At 35.1% G+C, this 21,047-nt stretch overlaps 1 protein-coding gene across 4 annotated transcripts in view; it reads left to right on the top strand.

The window, feature by feature from the left end:
• VPS13C (vacuolar protein sorting 13 homolog C) overlaps window positions 1–21,047 on the top strand; it is a 188,236-nt gene that overhangs the window by 110,894 nt on the left and 56,295 nt on the right. For all 4 annotated transcript variants that reach the window (XM_032342736.1, XM_032342735.1, XM_032342739.1 and 1 more), the window contains 10 exons: window positions 3,616–3,766; window positions 5,903–6,012; window positions 9,002–9,171; window positions 10,881–11,128; window positions 12,669–12,898; window positions 14,791–14,883; window positions 17,293–17,658; window positions 18,058–18,144; window positions 19,400–19,555; window positions 19,727–19,991. In XM_032342736.1, coding sequence (XP_032198627.1) covers window positions 3,616–3,766; window positions 5,903–6,012; window positions 9,002–9,171; window positions 10,881–11,128; window positions 12,669–12,898; window positions 14,791–14,883; window positions 17,293–17,658; window positions 18,058–18,144; window positions 19,400–19,555; window positions 19,727–19,991 — 1,876 coding nt within the window. The remainder of the gene's footprint in view (window positions 1–3,615; window positions 3,767–5,902; window positions 6,013–9,001; window positions 9,172–10,880; window positions 11,129–12,668; window positions 12,899–14,790; window positions 14,884–17,292; window positions 17,659–18,057; window positions 18,145–19,399; window positions 19,556–19,726; window positions 19,992–21,047) is intronic.

Genomic DNA, 21,047 nt, shown 5'->3' with positions numbered 1-21,047 from the left:
CTTTATTAACTGAAAATGAGGTCATCCGAATTCTCATACTTTTCTTTAAAAATTTCACTTCAGTCACATATCTGGTAAACCCAGCAAGAAGTCTGAGATAAAAGCCATTGGAGTCTACTGAAAATACTATTAGTAATTTTGGAAAGTTCTATTGAAGTTTTAGGCAGTTGAATGTTAAGACAGTATAAAGTAATATTTAGATATCACATTCAAAACACCTTAGGAGTATTTTTTTTTAAGATTTTTTAATTAGAGAGAGAGAGAGACAGAGCACAGGTTGGGAGAGGGCGAGAGACAAGCAGACTCCATGCTGAGTATGGAACCTGATATGGGGCTTAATCCTATGACCTTGGGATCATTACCTAAGCTGAAGTCAAGAGTCAGTCACTTAACATCCAGATGTCCCATTCCCCACCCTCTACTTAGGAGTATTTTTAATGTACAGAAGCACTCTTTTAGTTAGACATTTTAAATAGATGAATATGTATATTTGGTAAGCATATTAGTGTAGAAATATTTGTAATAGTGTAGTTAGTAGGTCATGTGTTTGCTCACAGGGAGAAATACTGGTCAAAGAAAGTTATGGAGGTATAGGAATCCTATGGTCCTTTTGTGTCTTTGGGTGGAACAATTAAGCCAGACAGTAGGGGATAGGGGTGGAGAGAAAGTAACTAAACAGAGTGTATGATGAACAAATAAAAATTTAGTCATTTTTAATAACTGTGATTACTTCAGAATTAGATCTAGATAAAACAGAAAGGGACAAAGGAGCAAGGTCTACTAGGGAAGAAATTAAAATTGAAGTTTGCTGTAGGGATGAAAGGTCCTGTGTGTATTATGATTGGATAAAGTATATGGAAGAGTGTCTATTAAGAGTCGTCATTAAGACTTCTCTCTTGCAGAGTATGTGACTCTTCTTTTAACTTCCCCCTTGTTGTTAAGAGATTAGATCCCAGGTCTTGTATTGGACCTTTTCCCCTTGCTTTCAAAGATTATGTTGTTATAGGTTTGCTGAAAGCAAGAGTAAAACCTGTATGTCTCTGGACGGGACTGGAAGAGATTATGCTGAGTGAAGTAAGTCAAGCAGAGAGTCAATTATCATATGGTTTCACTTCTTTGTGGAGCATAACAAATATCATGGAGGACAAGGGGAGATGGAGAGGAGAAGGGAGTCGAGGGAAATTGGAAGGGGAGGTGAACCATGAGAGACTATGGACTCTGAAAAACAATCTGAGGGTTTTGAAGGGGTGGGGGGTGGGAGTTTGGGGGAACCAGGTGGTGGGTATTAGAGAGGGCACGGATTCCATAGAGCACTGGGTGTGGTGCAAAAACAATGAATACTGTTACGCTGAAAAGAAATTAAAAAAAAAAGTTATTATCCATCAAAAAAACACCCAAAAAACCAAAACCTATATGTCTCTCAGTAGGAGAATGTGGACCAAACGATGATATATTCATACAGTGGATATTATAAAGCAGATAACATGAGTGAGCTAAAACTATATGAAACAAAATGGCTATATCCTAAACATAAAAATGTTTAGGAAAAAATTGAGTTGCAAAATGATAGTACAATTTTATGTTATTTTGAATTGTACAAAAAGCAAAACAATGGACAGTGCTATATATTATTTATAGGGAATCCAATAGTGGTAAGTGTAAGAAAGCATTCATGGGAAGAATAATTCTGTAATTCAGGGTAGTATCTTTCTCTGAAAAGGAACATAGAGGTAATGGGGGTCTCATAGAAGTAAACTTGGGGCTTCAACCATACCTATAATGGGGAAACAAGATCTAAATGAAATAAAAAATCCATCAGTTTAATATCGAAGTGTGATCATCACTTTAACTACAATGACTCCTATTTAATCAGGAATATAGCCATAGTGGGTAGTTTCCACTGCCTAATGTGTCAGCAATCCAGGCCTCTTAGAACACCCCCTCACTGGTATGAGTCCACTTTTCTTGGGTCTGGAGTGCAGCTAAGAAAGGGTATCAGGTAGGTGACATCAGTGAGTTGTTTTAGGTAGATCAGCTTCACAGTTCTTAAACAACTGTGGGGCCATCTCTCAAATTGTCCTTCAGACTTACTAAAGGGTCAGCCTAAGTATTTGATTCAGTTCTTTTCAATCGCAGTAAAGCTGAGAAGGTGGTGAAGTTAGCTCCTTTTCAGGCAGTTGTAATATCTTGGTTGATATAACACTTGGGAATGAATATACAAGAAAGTTCTAGGGAGTTAAAGTGACATCTGTTCTCCTAGGACTGGGGCTTGGGGCAAAGAAGAAATCCCTGGTCATTATCTCATGCTAAAATATCTCCCTGTTTTCATTTAGGCTGGGAATCAGGCAGTTTTCTGTCGATAAGGGTCTAATTTGGGGAACAGTGCAGGGTTTGTTGGATCTCAGGACTCTGAAACCACAACTTGAATCGAAATCAAGAGTTGGATGCTTAAGCAACAGAGCCACCCAGGTGGTTCATATTTCTCTTTTAAAGATTGAGAATCCGTGGGGCACCTGGGTGGCTCAGTGGGTTAAGCTTCTGCCTTCCACTCAGGTCATGATCTCAGGGTCCTGGGATCAAAACCCGCATCAGGCTCTCTGCTCAGCACGGAGCCTGCTTCCCCCTCTCTCTCTGCCTGCCTCTCTGCCTACTTGTGATCTCTCTCTCTCTCTCTCTCTCTCTCTCTGTCTAAATGAATGAATCCATCCATTAATCAATTAATCAATTGAGAAATCTGAGTTAAGGAGGCTAAGAAACTTGGCTGAGCCTGAAAGTGGCAGTGTTGATACAGAGCTGCCTGATTCAAAAGCTGTTGATCTACCTCCCTCCCTCTCCTCTTTCCATCCTTTCTATCTTTTTCTCTCTCTTTTCTCTTCTTTTTTCTTGTCACTTATCCCCTTTTATAAAGGTAAAAGATGAATTAGATATTCCTTTCCTGCTCTATACTTTGGTTTTAAAAAATTAGTCGTAGATGTATTAGTTACTCTTCTAAGTGACATTATTCTTGATTATTCTTAGGTATGTCCAGATATATGTGTGTGTGTGTATATATATATATATATATATATATATACACACATACACACACACACACACACACACACACACACAGGGAATAAGAGCTGCATTGCAAGAGAGAATCTTTTTACTTCTTGGTGAGGGTTAGAAACTGAACAGCTCTCTTCTTGTACTGAGTTTGGATGGAAGTGAAGTGGAGTTGCTGCTGGGCCAGAAGAGAGAGGCAGAGAGAGAGAGGCAGAGTGGAGATGAGGAGATAGGGAGAGTGGAGAGAAACACAGGCCGAGGAACATACAAGAAAGATAGGAACAGACAAGGCAAAAAGAGTGATGATGGATGCAGGGTCTTGGGCGTGGGTTCAGACAGAAGTATGTCTACACACATGAGGAGTGTTCAGACAGAAGTATGTCTACACACATGAGGAGTGTCTCATAGTATATAAGATGAAATAGCTCTCTCCTGTATTTACTGCCCCAACTCCTTTTTTGTTGTTGTTCAGATGGACATTGAATTTGAGGAACTGTAAATTAAACCATGAATACGATATTCTGTGTTTTTATTCCTTTATATTAACAACAGCTTATTATTGCTTTCTAGGTTGCTCTCAGTGAAGATGACTTAACAGTTTTAATGAAAATTTTGCTGGAAAATCTTGGAGAAGCTTCTTCACAGCCAAGCCCTACACAGTCTACCCAAGAGGCTGTAAGAGTAAGAAAAGATGTTCTAGGTGGGCCCGACCACCTAAAAGGTACAAATTGATGAAAATTTTTGCTTTGATCATGGAGAAAAATTAATGTTAATGCCATACTTATGTTTAGTGGTCTTTTTAGTTGTCTAGTATAGTGTGGTATGAACTGATTCAGTATTGTAGTGTTTACTGTGGAAAATTGGCTGGTACAGGGTCTGGGGCTGCCTGGAGCTCCCAAGGAAAGGAGGTATGCTCATTGTCTTCTGTAAGGGGAGAGGCCACCTTTTGTCTGCAGAATGCATGTTTGCCCTTTACTTGTAAAACATGAATTTGTTGAATTCAAGAGCCACCGAGGTGGTAGACCTTGAGAAATAGCAAAGTAGGCATGCAGGATAGTAAGGTCCCCCAAAAATAGAGAGAAAAGAATCTTGGCATCCTACTCAGATGGCAGGCCCATATTGAAGCTGTATAAAAACAGCTTTGCTTATCTGGCTTTATCAGTGAATGATGTAGTCACATATATAAGGGAATTTTCCAGATTATTAGAATGGAATCTTTTACAAGCACTGAGCCTTTTAAATTCAGTCATTTTAAAAAGATAACTTTTATAAAGTAAAAGTATCCTTCTTGCTCAGAACAGTCATGTAAAACACACTTCTACTGTTTTTTCATCATTTAAAGTCATTGACGTGAACATCATATGTTTTATTAGATTTGTAAATATTCGGTTAAAATTTCCATGTCTGGCAAGAGGTGAAGTACCCCTTGTCCTTCTTAATAAATGTCCCCAGACTGCTCTGCTTTTATAATGCTCAGATTATCAGCTAATACTTCAGAAAGTAATAGATAAAACTGCCAGTTAATAATACCATTAATATTGCTTCTCCTATAGTTGGGCCCAGTGTGTTTTGTGTTTTTATGTGTTTGTCACAAAATAAATGACTAGAGCAGTGTGCGCAAAAGGTTTTGTTAGAGGTGGATAGTAATGAGTGCTATATGAGCTCAGTGAGCCCAGCATCTTCTCCCAAGATTGGGTTTATGCTACAGTATGGATAAATGCTAGATAAGCAGGCTGTTGCTATGGTTAGACAAGAACTATGTACAGATGAATAAAAATAGCAGGCAGGCTTTATGTGATTAATGATCTCATTATGTTCAACTGAGGTCAATTTGTGTATCTGGTTCTGGCTGTATGGTTAATGTGATCCTTGGGAGAACTTGTGAATTCAGATGAAAGCAGCAGACAGTGAAAATTGGAATGTGAATCACTTTCAGGTCTACGGCCATACCACCCTGAACGCGCCCGATCTCGTCTGAATCACTTTCAGGAAAAGTGAAGGAAAAAAACCCTAGTGTTTTCCAATTTGGAAATGCTTCTGCCTTTATGTGGTTAAAGTTATGCAATGTTTGCTCTTCCAGCATTTTGTAAGAGCACTTCCCTATAAATGATCAAAGAATAGAAGCAATCCCCAAAAGAGATGATAAAATGACTTTGTAAGAGTGGTGGAAAGCAGTATCTATTCTTAATCCTGTTGTCTAAAAGGTTTTTGCCCATTAATGAGGAAATGGACAAAATTACTTCTTGAAATCTCTTTTACCTCAGAATTCCAAAAGCTCCCTGCCCCATGTTGTATTTGAGCTCTCTTTGACTCTGCTATTGAATTATATTCTGTTCTTATCAAGGTAATGAGTTGGGTGGTATAGGTAATTAAATATAGTGAGAATTGCACTATGAGGTTACACAGAGGTTACACAGATAGTGAGAATTGCACAGAGGTTACTGTCTAGTTGTCTGTTCAAGGACAAAGTATTTTATTTTTCTGTGCTCCCAACTTCATAATTTCTTGACATTGGCTTATAACCATTTAAGTTAAATGCTTTATTAATTGTAAACTGTGATGAGCAGTCTGACTCTGTGGGACTTTTAAAAAAATGTTGTCTTGATACTGTATAAGATCCCCTCTTTTTGTTCTTTAAAAAATGTAGATGGCCTGCCCTCATCATTCTGCCCTGTACTAAACATATAGAATAAATCATTGCTATTTTAATTCATTGTCTTGTAATATGGTTTAAAGAATCCTAGAAAGTATGATACATATTTAGAATAATAAGTTATTATTTAGCTTTTTAAATAAGTATAAAATACCGTACCTTCTTAAAGCTTTTTAATTTTCATACTTATGTTTGAACCATCAGAACAAGATTTGCCAGACTCAAAGCTTTCTATGGACCAAAGTGTCACTCTCCAATTTGACTTTCACTTTGAGTCTCTTTCCATTGTCCTTTATAATAATGATATCAACCAGGTATGTACTAAATGTCTTTATTTAGAAAAAACCTTTATCTCTTGATATTTACTTTCAGAATACTGGCAGTTTTTGATTTGACTATTTAAAAAATCAATGTCTATTAAATTCTATTTGGCCTATAGAATATACATTACTCTTGCTATGTCTTCACTTTGTTAGTATTTCTAATCTTACTCAGCTAAGGAAAAAGTTTTTACTTCTTTCCAAGTAACATCAGCACTGAAACAGCTTAGATCATCTCTAGTAGAGAAATTTTATATGTGAGATTTTATATGTAAGTAATTAATTACATAGCTATATATGTATATATATAACTAAGGAGAATAATTCAGGAGTAGCTTTGGAATATTAGAGAATTCTTTCTTTTTTTCTTTTTTAAAGATTTTATTTATTTGACAGAGAAAGACAGTGAGAGAGGGAACACAAGAAGGGAGTGGGAGAGGGAGAAGCAGGCTTCCAGCTGATCAGGGAGCCTGATGTGGGGCTCTATCCCAGGACCCCAGGATCATGACCCAAGCCGAAGGCAGATGCCTAATGACTGAGCCACCCAGCTGCCCCAACATGAGAGGATTCTTTTAAAATTCATGATTATACAAGATATGTATAAGCATTAATTATGTTTCTGTTGAATAAATATTACATGTAATAGATATGTATGAAAGATACTTAATAGTGGATTGAAGAACCAAGATCTAGTGCCATAATTTTTTAAAAAATTTGTTTATTTATTTGACAGAGATCACAAGTAGACAGAGAGGCAGGCAGAGAGAGAGAGGGGGGAAGCAGGCTACCTGCTGAGCAGGGAGGCCGATGCGGGGCTCAATCCCAGGACCCTGAGATCATGACCTGAGCTGAAGGCAGAGGCTCGACCCACTGAGCCACCCAGGTGCCTGCCATGATTTGATGTAATTAATGTACCAGTGGTATTTTAGAAGTTATTTTTTGTTGTGTAGACAGTATCTTCAATAAATATTTTTGTTAGCTTAGTTGTCATAATACTCATAATAAATACATCATATGATAATAACAATAATCTGCATTGGTTAGATCTGTAGTTAATATTTGTTATCTTATATTTTATACTGTTTTCTCAAAGTTATACAATATTTATGTATTATTCCTGTTGTGCCTTAAGCTAGTATCTGCCATTTATGTAACGAAGAACTTTCATTTCTAATGTTTATTGTTATGAAAAGAACAGAAAATGGCCAAATGGAAAATGAATGGTTAAATGTATTCTTTATTTCACTCAAGGTACCGTCATTCTACTGGTTTCCCAGCCTTAGAATGTTGGTATCTTTTTTTACTTCTTTCTTTGTTGATCTTCATTCATACACTAAATACACTAAATACAATACACTGATTATTGTCATTTTTTCTTTGTTCTTTCCTGTCACTTCTTACTGCTGACTTATTTGAAACTTCTTTTTTCACCCTACTGCAATGGCTTCCATGTTTATTGCTCTTTTTCCTTTTATCCATACTAGACATTGACACAAGTTCATTTTCCTAAATGAATCTCATGTAACCATTTACAACTTCCAGTTTTACTAAAAACCATTCAGTATTATGTTATCTGAATTTTATCATGTTAAAAAAAATTCAGTGGGTCAAATTTGTTTACATCTGGAACTATATATTGTGATCAAAAGTTGTGTCACAGGTCATTTCTATTAATAATTATAGACCCAAAGTTTGTGAATTATTTACATTTAAAAAAATTACATTCTAAATTTGCCAATAATAATGTCAATAATGCCTGACCCTTCGATGTACTGTCTGCATGCAGTGTGGCAGATGTAGAGTTAGAACCAGCGTGCCAGGAATGGCACATCACCTATACCCGTTCCATCAGTGCCATCGTCTAGACTGAGCAGTTATAATTGAGAGTCTTTACTTCCTGGAAGAGTTTTTTGTTGGTTGGTTTTGTTGTTGTTTTTTTCTTTTTTGAGGAGGTTTGTTTTTTTAAACTCTGGGCATACAGACTTTACCTACAGAATTTGGAGATTATATGTTACAGTTAAATAAAGGTTGAGTTCCTTTTTCGTGTAAATGAAAATTTAAATCTTTGGTTCAAGATTTGAGACCTCAATTAGGTCCCTATATTTTCAGCCCTCATTCCCTACCATTCTTCTTTTTTTTTTTTAGTTTTTATTTGAATTTTAAGTTAGTTAACATGTAGTGTAATATTGGTTTCAGGAGTAGAATTTAGTCATTTACACTTACATATCCTACCATTCTTTAACTAGAATATTCAAGCCTATGTAGCTTGTACCTTGTCCCCTCAGAACATCTTTGAACTGTTCAGTCATGTTTTTTATCCCCATCTAGAATGTGTTCTACTTTCTCTCAGCCCATCTGATCTCACCCAGTCTCTGAGGCTTAATTCACTTCTCACCTTCATGAATTTTTCTCAGCCCGCAGTGATCTCTTTGACTCTCTGAGCTTTTGCTATTTGTATTCTTTACCTAATCACTTAATATTCTTTGTGTCATATGGGAAATTAAATATGAATAAATAAATGATCACATGTCAGCCTTTGATCAGTTCCAACTTAAAGCATCTCCTTATGATGTTTCTTGTAATGTATTTCTATTTTCTATATTTGTTAGGGTGTAAGCTCACTAAGCTCACCTACTATATCTTTTTCTTCTCATAAAAATATAGTTCCTATCACAGTTTTTTTTTTTTTACAGAAGAGCTCATTAAATATTTATAAGTTAGACTGTTTAATAAAGATATTTCCTGATTATTTTTATTTACATTAAATTTAATGTAATTATTGAATACGTACAAACACACATATATTTTTTGTATGTACCTATACACTCACACACACATTAATCCATTTTCTTCTTGTTTTAACTCCCATACTTCTAAATTTTGTTTCATTGATTTGCCTTTTGTCTGAGTTAAGAAATATGTTTAAAAGTAATTACAAACTATTTAAAAATAATTGATTCTTTTGCTTGAAAATATGCCACAGGAATCCAAACTTTCATTTCACAATGACAGTTTCCGGCTTGGTGAACTCAGACTACATCTTATGGCCTCTGTAGGGAAGATGTTTAAGGATGGCTCAATGAATGTCAGCCTTAAACTTAAGACATGCACCCTTGATGATCTCAGAGAAGGCATTGAGCGAGCAACATCAAGGTTTGTCATCTCTGAATTTGCTGTGCATTGTGTAAGGTTGATATTGCACCCTGCATTGTTACCAGGCATTGATTGCTAGGCTTGGGATTATCAAAAGAGGTCTTTGGTCATACTTCAGTTTGAAGTGCATCGAGAAGTAGTGCTGATACCAGATTCAACTGCTTTGAAGTTTGAATTAAAGGGACATTTACTAATAAAATGGAGTACTGTCTTAATAGCAGGAACTAAGAGAATGTAAGAATTTTAATAATGAAGTCCACATGGTTGGTTTGTTGGTAATATATTTTTCTAAATTATCCTTAGTAGGCAGGATTTTTTTTTAAATGTCTGAAAGTTTTAGATCTTTGTCTTATTTATTTTGTCTATATATATGTATATGTGTGTGTGTGTGTATATACACATATATATATATATATTTTTTAAAGATTTATTTATTTATTTATTTGAGAGAGAGCATGAGCACAAATGGGGTAGGGAGCAGAGGGAGAAGCAACTCTCCACTGAGCAGGGAGCCAGATGCAGGGCTCGATTCCAGGACTCTGAGAGCATGACCTGAGCTGAAGGCAGATGCTTAACTGACTAAGCCACCCGGGCACCTCTGTTTTGTCTATATATTTTAAAACAATGTTCTAACCTCTCCTTTGGCTCAGGTCATGATCTCAGGGTCTTGGGGTTGAGCCCCGTATCAGGCTATCTGCTCGATGGGGAGCCCGCTTTCCCTTCTCTCTCTGCCTATCTCTCTGCCTGACCTCTGTCTGTCAAATAAATAAATAAAATCTCTAAAAAAATTTTTTTAAAACAGTGTTCTGAAATTTCTTTCAAAGTTTTACTACAAATGGAATCCCTAGTATTTTCACCTTACAACCCAGTTTTAAAACATTAGCTTATATCAACCTTCAATAAAGTGGGAAATAATGTAACTTTAATAGTCTAATTATATTTTTATTCCTCTCTCAAATAATGAAACATAATACTCTTGTCCTTGATATTCTTTGGAGAAAAACTATGGTCCTCCCTAAACTGGGACTCCATTGAATACATACTGGATACTTCTGAGCCCTTTGTTTTTCCTAGAGCTGAATAAATGAGAAAAGAGTGCTGTTATGCAACCAGCTTTTCTAGTTTGCACATTTCATGTTTGGGGTGGCTGTCCACTGTTGTGTAGGCAAGAATGATAAAGGCCATCCTCTGTTTGGAAACCTGCTCTTCCTAGCATGTGTGCATTGCAGCCACTTGATAAACACTGGCTTCCTAGCATTGCAGCCACTTGATAAACACTGGCTGATTTGAACTGGATTGAATACTTTTGGACTCAAATTATATAGAATATTTGGAGAAAAATTTGTTCAGGGAGGTTTTATTTTGTAAAATAATATAAAGAGGTTATCCTTTAAATTTTGTGAAACCACATTAATACGTTTTGTTAATTGCCAAAATTCCTTTCAATAGTCATTCATTTATTTTTCTGATGTTGCATTATAATTATAAAATATTCTGTAAAAGACTAATAACATGAATCTTGCTGTGGAGATTAGGAGACTATGTCTTGGTTGCTTATTAGCTAATTAGACTCTGGTTAACGGTGACTTGTTTTCTATTCAGATTAAAAACTCAAAGGTGAAAGAAAGGTTGTTAAGATGTTTAGGCAATTTTTTCATCTTTTAAATTATTTTTGCAGGAAATAAATAATGAATGTGTATATTTTTTAGAATGATTGATAAAAAGAATGACCAAGATGACAACAGTTCTATGATTGATATAAGTTACAACCAAAGCAAAACTGGAAGTCACGTTGATGCTGTTCTTGACAAGCTATACGTATGTGCCAGTGTGGAGTTTCTGATGACAGTAGCAGATTTCTTTATCAAAGCTGTGTCTCAGAATCCAGAAAATATGGCAAAAGAAGCACAGATTCCACTACGACAGACGGCCACAGCAAAAATCAAGATGGAGAAAGGTTAGCAGAATTTACCTGTCATAGATGACAACTTGTCATATGTTTTAACAAAGATTACAAATAAGAAAAAAGATGAATGGACAATTTAAGAAACTAAAATTGCTCTTTCCAATTTAAATGTATTCTTTGGAAAAACTTTAGTAAGCATAAATTTTTAGGAGAGGTAAAGTAGAAATATATTTTGGATTAAAGGCTAGGAAACCTCTGCTCTGATTCCAGCTCTGCCATTAACATTTCTTTACTTAGGGGCGCCTGGGTGGCTCAGTGGTTTAAGCCTCTGCCTTACAGCTCAGATCATGATCTCAGGGTCCTGGGATCGAGCCCCACATCGGGCTCTCTGCTCAGCGGGGAGCCTGCTTCCCCCTCTCTCTCTGCCTGCCTCTCTGCCTACTTGTGATCTCTCTCTGTCTATCAAATAAATAAATAAAAGTCTTTAAAAAAAAAAAATTTCTTTACTTACCCCAAAATTGAGGGAGTTAATCTGGGTCTTTGGCTGGCAGCAATCTTTTTTTTTTTTTTTTTAATTTACTTATTTGACAGAGAGAGAGATCACAAGTAGGCAAAGAGGCAGGCAGAGAAGAGAGGAGGAAGCAGGCTCCCCGCTGAGCAGAGAGCCCTATGCGGGACTCGATCCCAGAACCCTGAGATTACGACCAGAGCCAAAGGCAGAGGCTTTAACCCACTGAGCCACCCAGGCGCCCCGAAGAGCAATCTTTTATTCAAAGAAAATATATGGAAGAGTTATTGCACACTGAAGAACAGTGGAACAGATAGAGGCAGAGAGTGGGGGTATTGGAGCAGCCAGCATGATGCCTCTGGACAGCACTATAAACACCTTAAACTCAGTGGAGTGTTTGCACATATCTGGTCTTGATGTGCACTGAAGTCACTTCCTTGTTCAATAAATTGTTTATTCCAGCATTACCAAGTAGACCAGTGATTTTCTGTGTTAAATTATGATTCTCTAAGTTGAGGCATTTGTTTTTCTAATATATAACTCATCAAGACTGGAAAATGCTATTTATTGGCAAGGTCAGAATTTGATTTTTCCACTGAGCTTTCCTAAACAGTAATCACATATGATATCTCTGTGTTCATACACATGTTTAATGTATTTATACCATAAATTGCAGGACACTGTGTATTTTATAGTAAAGTCAAAAGCCAGCTTTGATATGAAGAGTTTCTTATCCTCTTCCTATTTTGCCCTCCTTGTCCCTGCAACATAACCTAATACTCACCTTAATTCTGACAAAAACAACTTTAAAACAAGATTATTCTTTTTGGTCAAAGTGGAAATGATCTTCTTATGACCGAAATCAGATTGCATTATCCCACAAAATCAGCATTTGTTAATGATCATTTATCACTAGTATTAATCAACTATTAATATTGTTAATTCTGCCATATCTATTATAGCAAGATATTAGAAAGAGCTTAGTGACTTATACACACCATATACTCAATATATTGAGTATACAAAATATATACAAGATATATTTTACTACAACTTTTTTGGTTCCTGTTTCTTTTTCTTCAGATGACTCTGTAAGACCAAACATGACTTTAAAGGCCAAGATCACAGATCCGGAAGTGGTGTTTGTTGCCAATCTGACAAAGGCTGATGCTCCTGCTCTGACAGCCTCATTCCAGTGTAACCTCTCTCTGTCAACATCCAAACTTGAACAGATGATGGAAGCTTCTGTGAGAGATCTGAAAGTCCTTGCTTGCCCTTTTCTCAGAGAAAAAAGAGGAAGAAACATTACCACAGTAAGAATTAGCTTATTCTAAGCTTCACTTGAGAATGGCAGAAATAGTGGATTTATAGAATCCTAGAAAATGAGAGTTCTATAAGACTTGAGAGATTATTTACTACAAACCTGAGGTTTTACAGATACAGATTTTGAGTTCTAAAGATGTTAAATGGCTGCTAATGACGGAACTGGGAACTACCTTTAGACTCCTTTTCATTGTGCCATCTTTTGTTGAGCAATATTTGAATTTTAGTACAAATCAACATTCCTTTTCAGCTGCTTCTTATATTTACCACAGTATATCCAGTGAATGAATGAATGAATGCATTAAGCTTAGAATGAAAATTCAATGGGAGTCATGTGACTAAAAGAGATTGTGTTTTGCTGTATTAAAAGTTAACTTCAGTTATGTGTTCACATTATTGTTGAAAAATATGATTTTAATTAACTTAATTGCCAACCAGTAATTTTTAAATATTAAATTGAGGAGTTAACCTTAAAGAGGATTGTCATATGACTCATTGCAGTGTTATTTTAAATTAAAATTTGTGGGCAAAGTGGCTTACATAAAGAAATGCAATGCTAGGCTTAGTCTGTACTTTATCATGAAGTGTTCTTTAGCATTTGGTATATCACAGAAAACTCATCCTAATTTTTTTTAAATGGAAGTTATGCAACACTAATTCCCTCATTCAATTCAGGTGCAAGGTCCATTTATTTTCTTAATAATCTATGTATATAAATATAAGCTTTATAGTTTTAATACATCATTGGGTTTGAAGATTTGAAATTTGTTCTTATAAGAACCTTACATGAATGAAATCATCATAATACAAAAGGCAAAAAAAATAGTAAGTAGCCAAAAAATATAGAAAAATGTATTATAGAGGTGTGCGGTAGGCAGTTAACTGATGATAAATATAATTTGTAATGTCATGTTTCTGGACTTTTGGTGTTGATGACACTTACCAAATTTTAAATGTGAAATTTATTGCTATTTTAATTTCATTTAAAATATTTACTTTTATATCTGATTTTATATTTTCAATTATTCTATTAAAAGAGTACTTCATCCAAAAAAAGCAAAAAAAAAAAAAAAATCTTAGACGATATTCAAGACTGACCTCTTCTTGATCATATGGAAATTATTCATTACCTCTCTTACCACAGTCTTTTTTTAAGGTGTGACCAGGACTCCTTATTTAAAATAAGTTTCAGGTGATTTAGTGGTCATAAAAATTACAATGAAAAAACAGTTTAATTTCCTCATATACTTCTTTGTGAATGTGAGACTTTAACATAATCTTTACCTCATTTTTACAGATATTTTAAATGTTTTACAGAGGGCATCATTTAAAAGATATTTTAGTGAAATGAAACATTTTAAACTTCTATTAAATGAAACATCTTAAACTTCTATTAAGTGTGCATCATTACTTGAGAATTTGTCATAGAGGAATTGATCAGAACTGCTTAAGGTCTTTTTATAATGTTCACAGATTTGGCGTAGTTTAGAAGAGCCCTCAAAAGAAATTCTCAGCTGGGACGCCTGGGTGGCTCAGTTGGTTAAGCGGCTGCCTTCGGCTCAGGTCATGATCCCAGCATCCTGGGATCGAGTCCCACATCGGGCTCCTTGCTTGGCAGGGAGCCTGCTTCTCCCTCTGCCTCTGCCTGCCACTCTGTCTGCCTGTGCTTGCTCTCGCTTCTCTCTCTATGACAAATAAATAAATAAAATCTTAAAAAAAAAAAAAAAAAAAGAAATTCTCAGCTACTTTAACTTACCTTTTGCTTTTAGTAGTAGGTTACAGTTAAAGTAAGTTAAGTAAGACATATTCTTGTGTGTATTTTATGTGTCTGTGTGTGTGTGTGTATTAGAAAGGAAATATGAATTTCATTTATTTGTTCTAGGTCTTACAGCCCTGTTCTTTGTTTATGGAAAAATGTATGTGGGCCTCAGGAAAACAAAATATTAGTATTACGGTTGAAGAATTTATAATTAAGGTTAGTGCCTATCATGTTTTTGGGTAAAAATTCTTATTTTTCTAAAATATCTTTTGATCTCTCATGTAACTATAGCATTATGCTAGTCACATCACATATTCAAACAGTAAATACCACTAACATTAAAATACATTTTTCTTTAAAGCAAATGTTTATTTCTATCTTTTTAAAAAGTACTTTTAGGGATGCCTGGGTGGCTCAGTGGGTTAAAGCCTCTGCCTTCGGCTCAGGTCATGATCCCAGGGTCCTGGGATTGAGCCCCACATCAGGTTCTCTGCTTGGCAGGGAGCCTGCTTCCTCCTCTCTCTCTGCCTGCCTCTCTGCCTACTTGTGATCTTTGTCTGTCAAATAAAGAAATAAAAAATCTTAAAAAAAAAAAAAAAGTACTTTTAAATATCTACAAATGATCAGAATAGTTTTTATCTATTTACATGTGTGTATGTTGGGGAGATTAGGTTTGGGGAACAACAGAGATAGGGTAGAAAGAGAAGGGAAGGAGGGATGGTAAAATGAAGTTGCTATTATTTGGCATAAGTTACTTTTAGGCTTTTATTTGAGGCATAATTTGAATTTAATAATTATGTAATTAAATGTTTTGTCTTAGAAAACATTTATAATGACAGATACATGCTAGAAATAAGTTATTAGGATTTGCTTTTTAAAAATCTCTTACATTGGAAATATTGAAAAAAACTTCTCTTCTCCAATGGTATTTGTATTGTTTAAGTATGACCTCATGATTGGTTAGAAATGGAACTTATAGAATACTTTCAAAATCTATTTCTCTCTCTGTTCAAAGGACACAAAATTGAGGTTCTGATAGTAGCCTATAAAATAGCCAATAGTGATTAAAACAAGGCTCAAACTAATGTCATTTGAATTACCATGCTAAACAATATTTTAAAGTACCAGGTAGTTTTAGATTGTATTTTGTTAGAAGATTTACTTTTTTAAAAACTTAAAGCAGTAAATGGGGGGTGGAGTTCTTTAATTTGCAGGCACTTAATCTAAGACAATAGATAAGGTACTGGGTGAATTATCTTTCATTTTCTTTGTTTATTCAGCTAACATGTTTTGAGCTCTTACTGTGAATGAAAAATGTTCTGTACAAGGCATTGGGAATACATAGTCCCTATCTTCAAAACACTTAATGACCTATGTAAGAGAAAGAAGTAAATCAGTGAGTCCAGCTTTCAGAGCTAGAGGCATGCACAAAGTACTGTTCGGAACACAGGCAAGGGGCCTTTAACTCAGACCAGGACATCAGGGCAAGCTGCCTTGAAGTGGGGCTACTTTAATCAAGTTTTGAAAATCTGATGAAGGTTAGATGGAAAGGGAAGACGAGCATTATCAAGTCAGAACCGACAATATGCACAAAAGCAGAGGTATGAAAAACCCTTTATAGGCTTAGAAGGGGTGATCTCACATGGCGGGAGAGAAGGGTGTGGTGGAGTTCTTAAGATTGAGAACCCTAATTATAGGTGACATTAATAAGGCAAGGACAAAAAAGGGACTTAGTTGACAGGTAAGTTTGGGAAGAGGTACATACCAAATCCTTCTTTTGGTAATGTAATCGTATCTTTTTAGTGTATTAAACAAGTAGAGGTTGTGAGAACTGAACTATATAGGAATCCACTTATTTAACCCAGTGTTACTCACACTTTGGGAAACCCTTGTTAGCTAATTGATTAGGCATCAGATCACAAAAGCCTTTGTGTCCTAAGCTAAAGAGAAGTTTGAACTTTATCCTTAAAGTTACAGGAAGCTGAAAATGTTAGGCATAGGTATGCCCAGTTTGGGTTTTAGAAAAATAATGCTGGTAGACGTGTAGAGGGTGGGCCATGAGGATACTGACTGGACCTAGAAGACATCAGTGTAAAGCTAAAGCACAGTGATAGGAATGAGGAGATGAGCAAAGATACTATATGAAGATAATAAGAGGTAGAATTTGCAGATATTAGGATAAGTGTAAGGGTATTCTTGGTGATTCATAGGCTTTTTGTTTCAGTAAAACAAATGAAAACCATGTATGTATACTTAGATGGGGATCATACACTTTGGCTTAGTTAATGCAGCTATTTGAAAAATGAAAAATTCAGTTACACTTCTACATTTTTCTGTTCACATAACACTGTTTTACTCTGAATGGATCAATTTAACTTCACCCGTTTTGACAGTTGATGTATAACAGTAATTACTTAATTCCAGAGTAGCCTGGGCAGAAATCATTGTTATGAGGTTTGTTAATTTGACATATGATTTTGTGTATTCCCTTTTGTTTTCCTTGGGTATGAATGTTATATTTAATATTTACTTATTTTTAATTCATTTTTAAATTTTTATGTTATATATTCTTCTCATCTGGGAAATAATTTATTCTTAAAATTTTTTTGCTTTCTTTTTTTAAAGATTTCACCCATAATTCTGAATACTGTGATAACAATCATGGCTGCTATGTCTCCAAAGACAAAAGAAGATGAATCCAAAGATACATCTAAGGAAACAGAAAATCTTTGGGGTGTCAAATCTATTAGTGATTATAACTCTTGGTTTCTTGGTGTTGACATGGCAACAGAAATAACAGAAAATTTCAAAGACATTCAACATCCATCAATAGAGGAAAATTGTGCTGTTGTTGTAGAGTCGGTTCAAGTTACCTTAGAATGTGGCCTTGGGCATCGAACTGTACCTTTATTACTGGCAGAGTCTAAGTTTTCAGGAAATATTAAAAATTGGACTTCCCTAATGGCTGCTACTGCTGACATGACGTTAGAGGTATGACCACATCATTTAGTGTTTCCAGAGTCAGTTCCTCAAAAGTACAATTGCAGAATTAAGATGTGAGCTTATTTTGTTTGTGCATGGCCACAATAAATCTATATATGAGTATATATATGAGTTAGAATGTATCATACATTCTAACATTTAACTTGATGCGTAGTATTATTTAGTTCGTCATTATTTTTAAAAGATTTTCTTGTTAATTTGTTTATGGCAGTAAAGGAAGAAAGAAAAGGAAAGTGCACCCTATTTATAGATATTCTTTATGTCTTTAGGTGTGTTGTTAAAATGATGATTGACATGTAATACTAGTTACATAATATTTTTTCCTACTGGTTATAGAAATATGTGATTAAGTTGAAAGACTGTTATTGTAATTCTGTGCCTTTCCAGGTTCACTATTACAATGAGACCCATGCTGTTTGGGAGCCATTGATTGAGAGAGTGGAAGGGAAGAGACAATGGAATTTGAGGCTTGATGTAAGGAAACCATAAAATATCTTTATGTTGAATGGCACTAAGGGAAATCATATTTTTTAGTTCAGTGATTCTCAAGATGTTGTCTAGGATTCTGGAGGCCCTTTCAGAGAGTTCCAGGGATCAGAACTATTTTCATAATAATATTCAGGCATTACATATCATTCTTATTCTCAATCTCTCATGAGTATACAATGGAATTTTCCAGAGACAGTATGATATTGCAACAGAATGGATACTGAGGCAAAAATGAAAATCCACCTGTCTTTTCTTAAGGCAGACACTAAAGAGATTTGTGAATGCCCCTCTTTTTACTATTAAAGATAACTTTAATAGTTACCTTTCATTAAAAATATTATTCAACATAAAATTATTATTTTTAAATGAATATTTAAAGTTTCCTCAGTTTCATTTTCTAGTAGAGTTCATGTGATAGATATAATTGATATAAATGAAGTTCCTTGAGATCCTCCTTGGTTTTAGATAACAAAAAATTTGAGAAAACTTGAATTCTAGTTCATGATTTTTTTGTGTATTATCTCTTTATGGTATTTTTTGAGAGCACTTCAGAATCCTAGATACCAAAGCACATTTTTCTAGACTAAAAAGATCATGAGTTGTATACCCTTAACAGATTATCACAACTCAACTCTGGTGTAGCCTAACTGAAGTGTGAGGCACTGAAATCAGCTCATCAGATTCTTATTTTAAGGATGAGAAGTCACCTAATCTGTGTCCCAGTTTCCTCTCAGTGAAGTAGTAATATTTCTGACTTCCCTGTCTCTGACACAGACAGGCTAACAAATAATTTTTTATAAGGCTTTTCAGCCCTATTAGTACAAAAACTATGATGGAATTTGATGGCTGGTTGAAAGCTTATCATATTATTTATATGTGTTAACAGTAAAAAGTAGAAGGAATTCCATATTACCTCCAAAAAGGATCAGTTTAGACTTTAGGGTCATCTTAGAATCCTCATTAGCACTTGCTCTGAGGAATGCACAAGAGACAAAATCATAGCTGACTTTGAGTGTGTTTGTGACACAATTTTAAACATTACCCCATGCCCTGATTATATACCAAAAGATTGCTGATCTGTGATAAATCTAAGTGAAGAACTGATTATTTTTGAAAATGAAACCTTTGAGGAGTTTTAATACAAAGTGACCAGTTCAGGAGAATTTAACTCTTTGAGAGTTTTTAAAATTTATTATGAATTAACTAGTAACTTAAATGTGTTATTTATTTATCATCATAGGTAAAGAAGAATCCAGTCCAGGATAGAAGTTTAATGCCAGGAGATGATTTTATTTTTCTTCCTGAGCCACAAACAGCAGTTCATATTTCTTCAGGAGATACGATGAATATAACAATATCCAAAAGTTGCCTAAATGTTTTCAACAATTTAGCCAAAGTATGTTTGGTTTGTGCTTGTAATCTTTCAAATGGGATTTTAAATTGAGATATGTATGGATTATTAATGTTTGTCATCAAAATTAATTTCTTAAAAATGTATAGGCTTGTTTAATTTTGGAAAAAAATTGCATTTTGCAAAATTTTATTGTGATATTATGTTCCTTTTCAGGGTTTTTCGGAGGGCACTGCTTCTACTTTTGACTACTCTTTAAAAGATAGAGCTCCTTTTACAGTGAAAAATGCTGTAGGTGTTCCCATTAAGGTGCAACCCAATCATAATCTTAGAGTAATAGGCTCCCTTGAGAAAAGTGGTGTTTATGATGTTGATGCTGGTCAGAATTTGGAATTGGAATATGCTAGCATGGAACCTTCACGTCAAGGAAAATTATCTATATTGAGCCGTCAAGAAAGCTCCTTCTTCACTCTAACCTTTGGTATGCTGTATTTATTTTATTTTAAGGGTATATTTGGAATTGTAGGTGTGGGCCTCGTTTTTTTATAAAATATGAAGAAATTGCTGCAGATACTATGAGAAACAACATTTCTAAAGGATTGAACCAAATAGTTGATAAACTCTTATCTCCTTTTCTTCCTCTAAACTTGAGAAAATTAAATTTGATTAAGAATTACCTTAGAGGATCACCTGGAGGGCTCTGTCTCTTAAGTGTCTGCCTTTGCGTCAGGTCATACTCCGGGGTTCTGGGATGGAGCCCCATGTCAGGCTCCCTGCTTACCGGGGAGTCTGCTTCTCCTTCTCCCCCTCTGCCCCACCCCCTTTGTACTAGCTCTTGCTCTCTCTCTCACATTGTCTCTCTGTCTCTCTCATGCATTCTCAAATAAATAACAATCTTCTAAAGTTTTAAAAAATTAAAATAATTACCTTAGAGCATGATCTCTGGGTTGTGGGATTGAGCCCACGTCCAGTTCGGCACTCAGCTCAGAGTCTTCTTGAGATGCTTTCTCTCCTGCTTCTACCCGCACTAACACACATCCAACTTGCTTTTGTAATAGTCTTCATTTTAAATGTCTGATTAAACACATCCATGTGTACATACTCTCTCTAAAATAAATCTTTTTAAAAAAAATTTACCTTAGAAAATCAGATTATTTCTGTTCCCTTAATACAATATGTAGTGTGCTTCAAAAAGAATGTGTGTTCAATGAGGAGAGAAAAATTAACTGTATTCAGAAGTCCTAAAATATTGACAGTAATGATCACCATTGCAAAAAAAAAAAGATGTTATTGCTATATACTTGAAAGAATAAAGAACAACCTGGATTTTTTGTTTGTTTGTTTTAATACATTTTTTAAAGTTTTTATTTTAATTCTAATTAGTTAACATACAGGGTAATACTAGTTTCAGGTGTACAGTATAGTGATTCAGCATTTCCATATACTGATACTCATCACAACAAGTGCAGTCCTTAATCCCCATCATCTGTTTCAACCATCCCCCCACCGCTCTTCCAGCTAGTAACCATGTTTGTTC

The sequence above is a fragment of the Mustela erminea genome, chromosome 5 (assembly GCF_009829155.1).
Source record: "Mustela erminea isolate mMusErm1 chromosome 5, mMusErm1.Pri, whole genome shotgun sequence".
Classification (NCBI taxonomy): Eukaryota; Metazoa; Chordata; class Mammalia; order Carnivora; family Mustelidae; genus Mustela; species Mustela erminea.
Note: the sequence above shows the minus strand (reverse complement) of the source record. Positions and strands in the feature narration are given on the sequence as shown.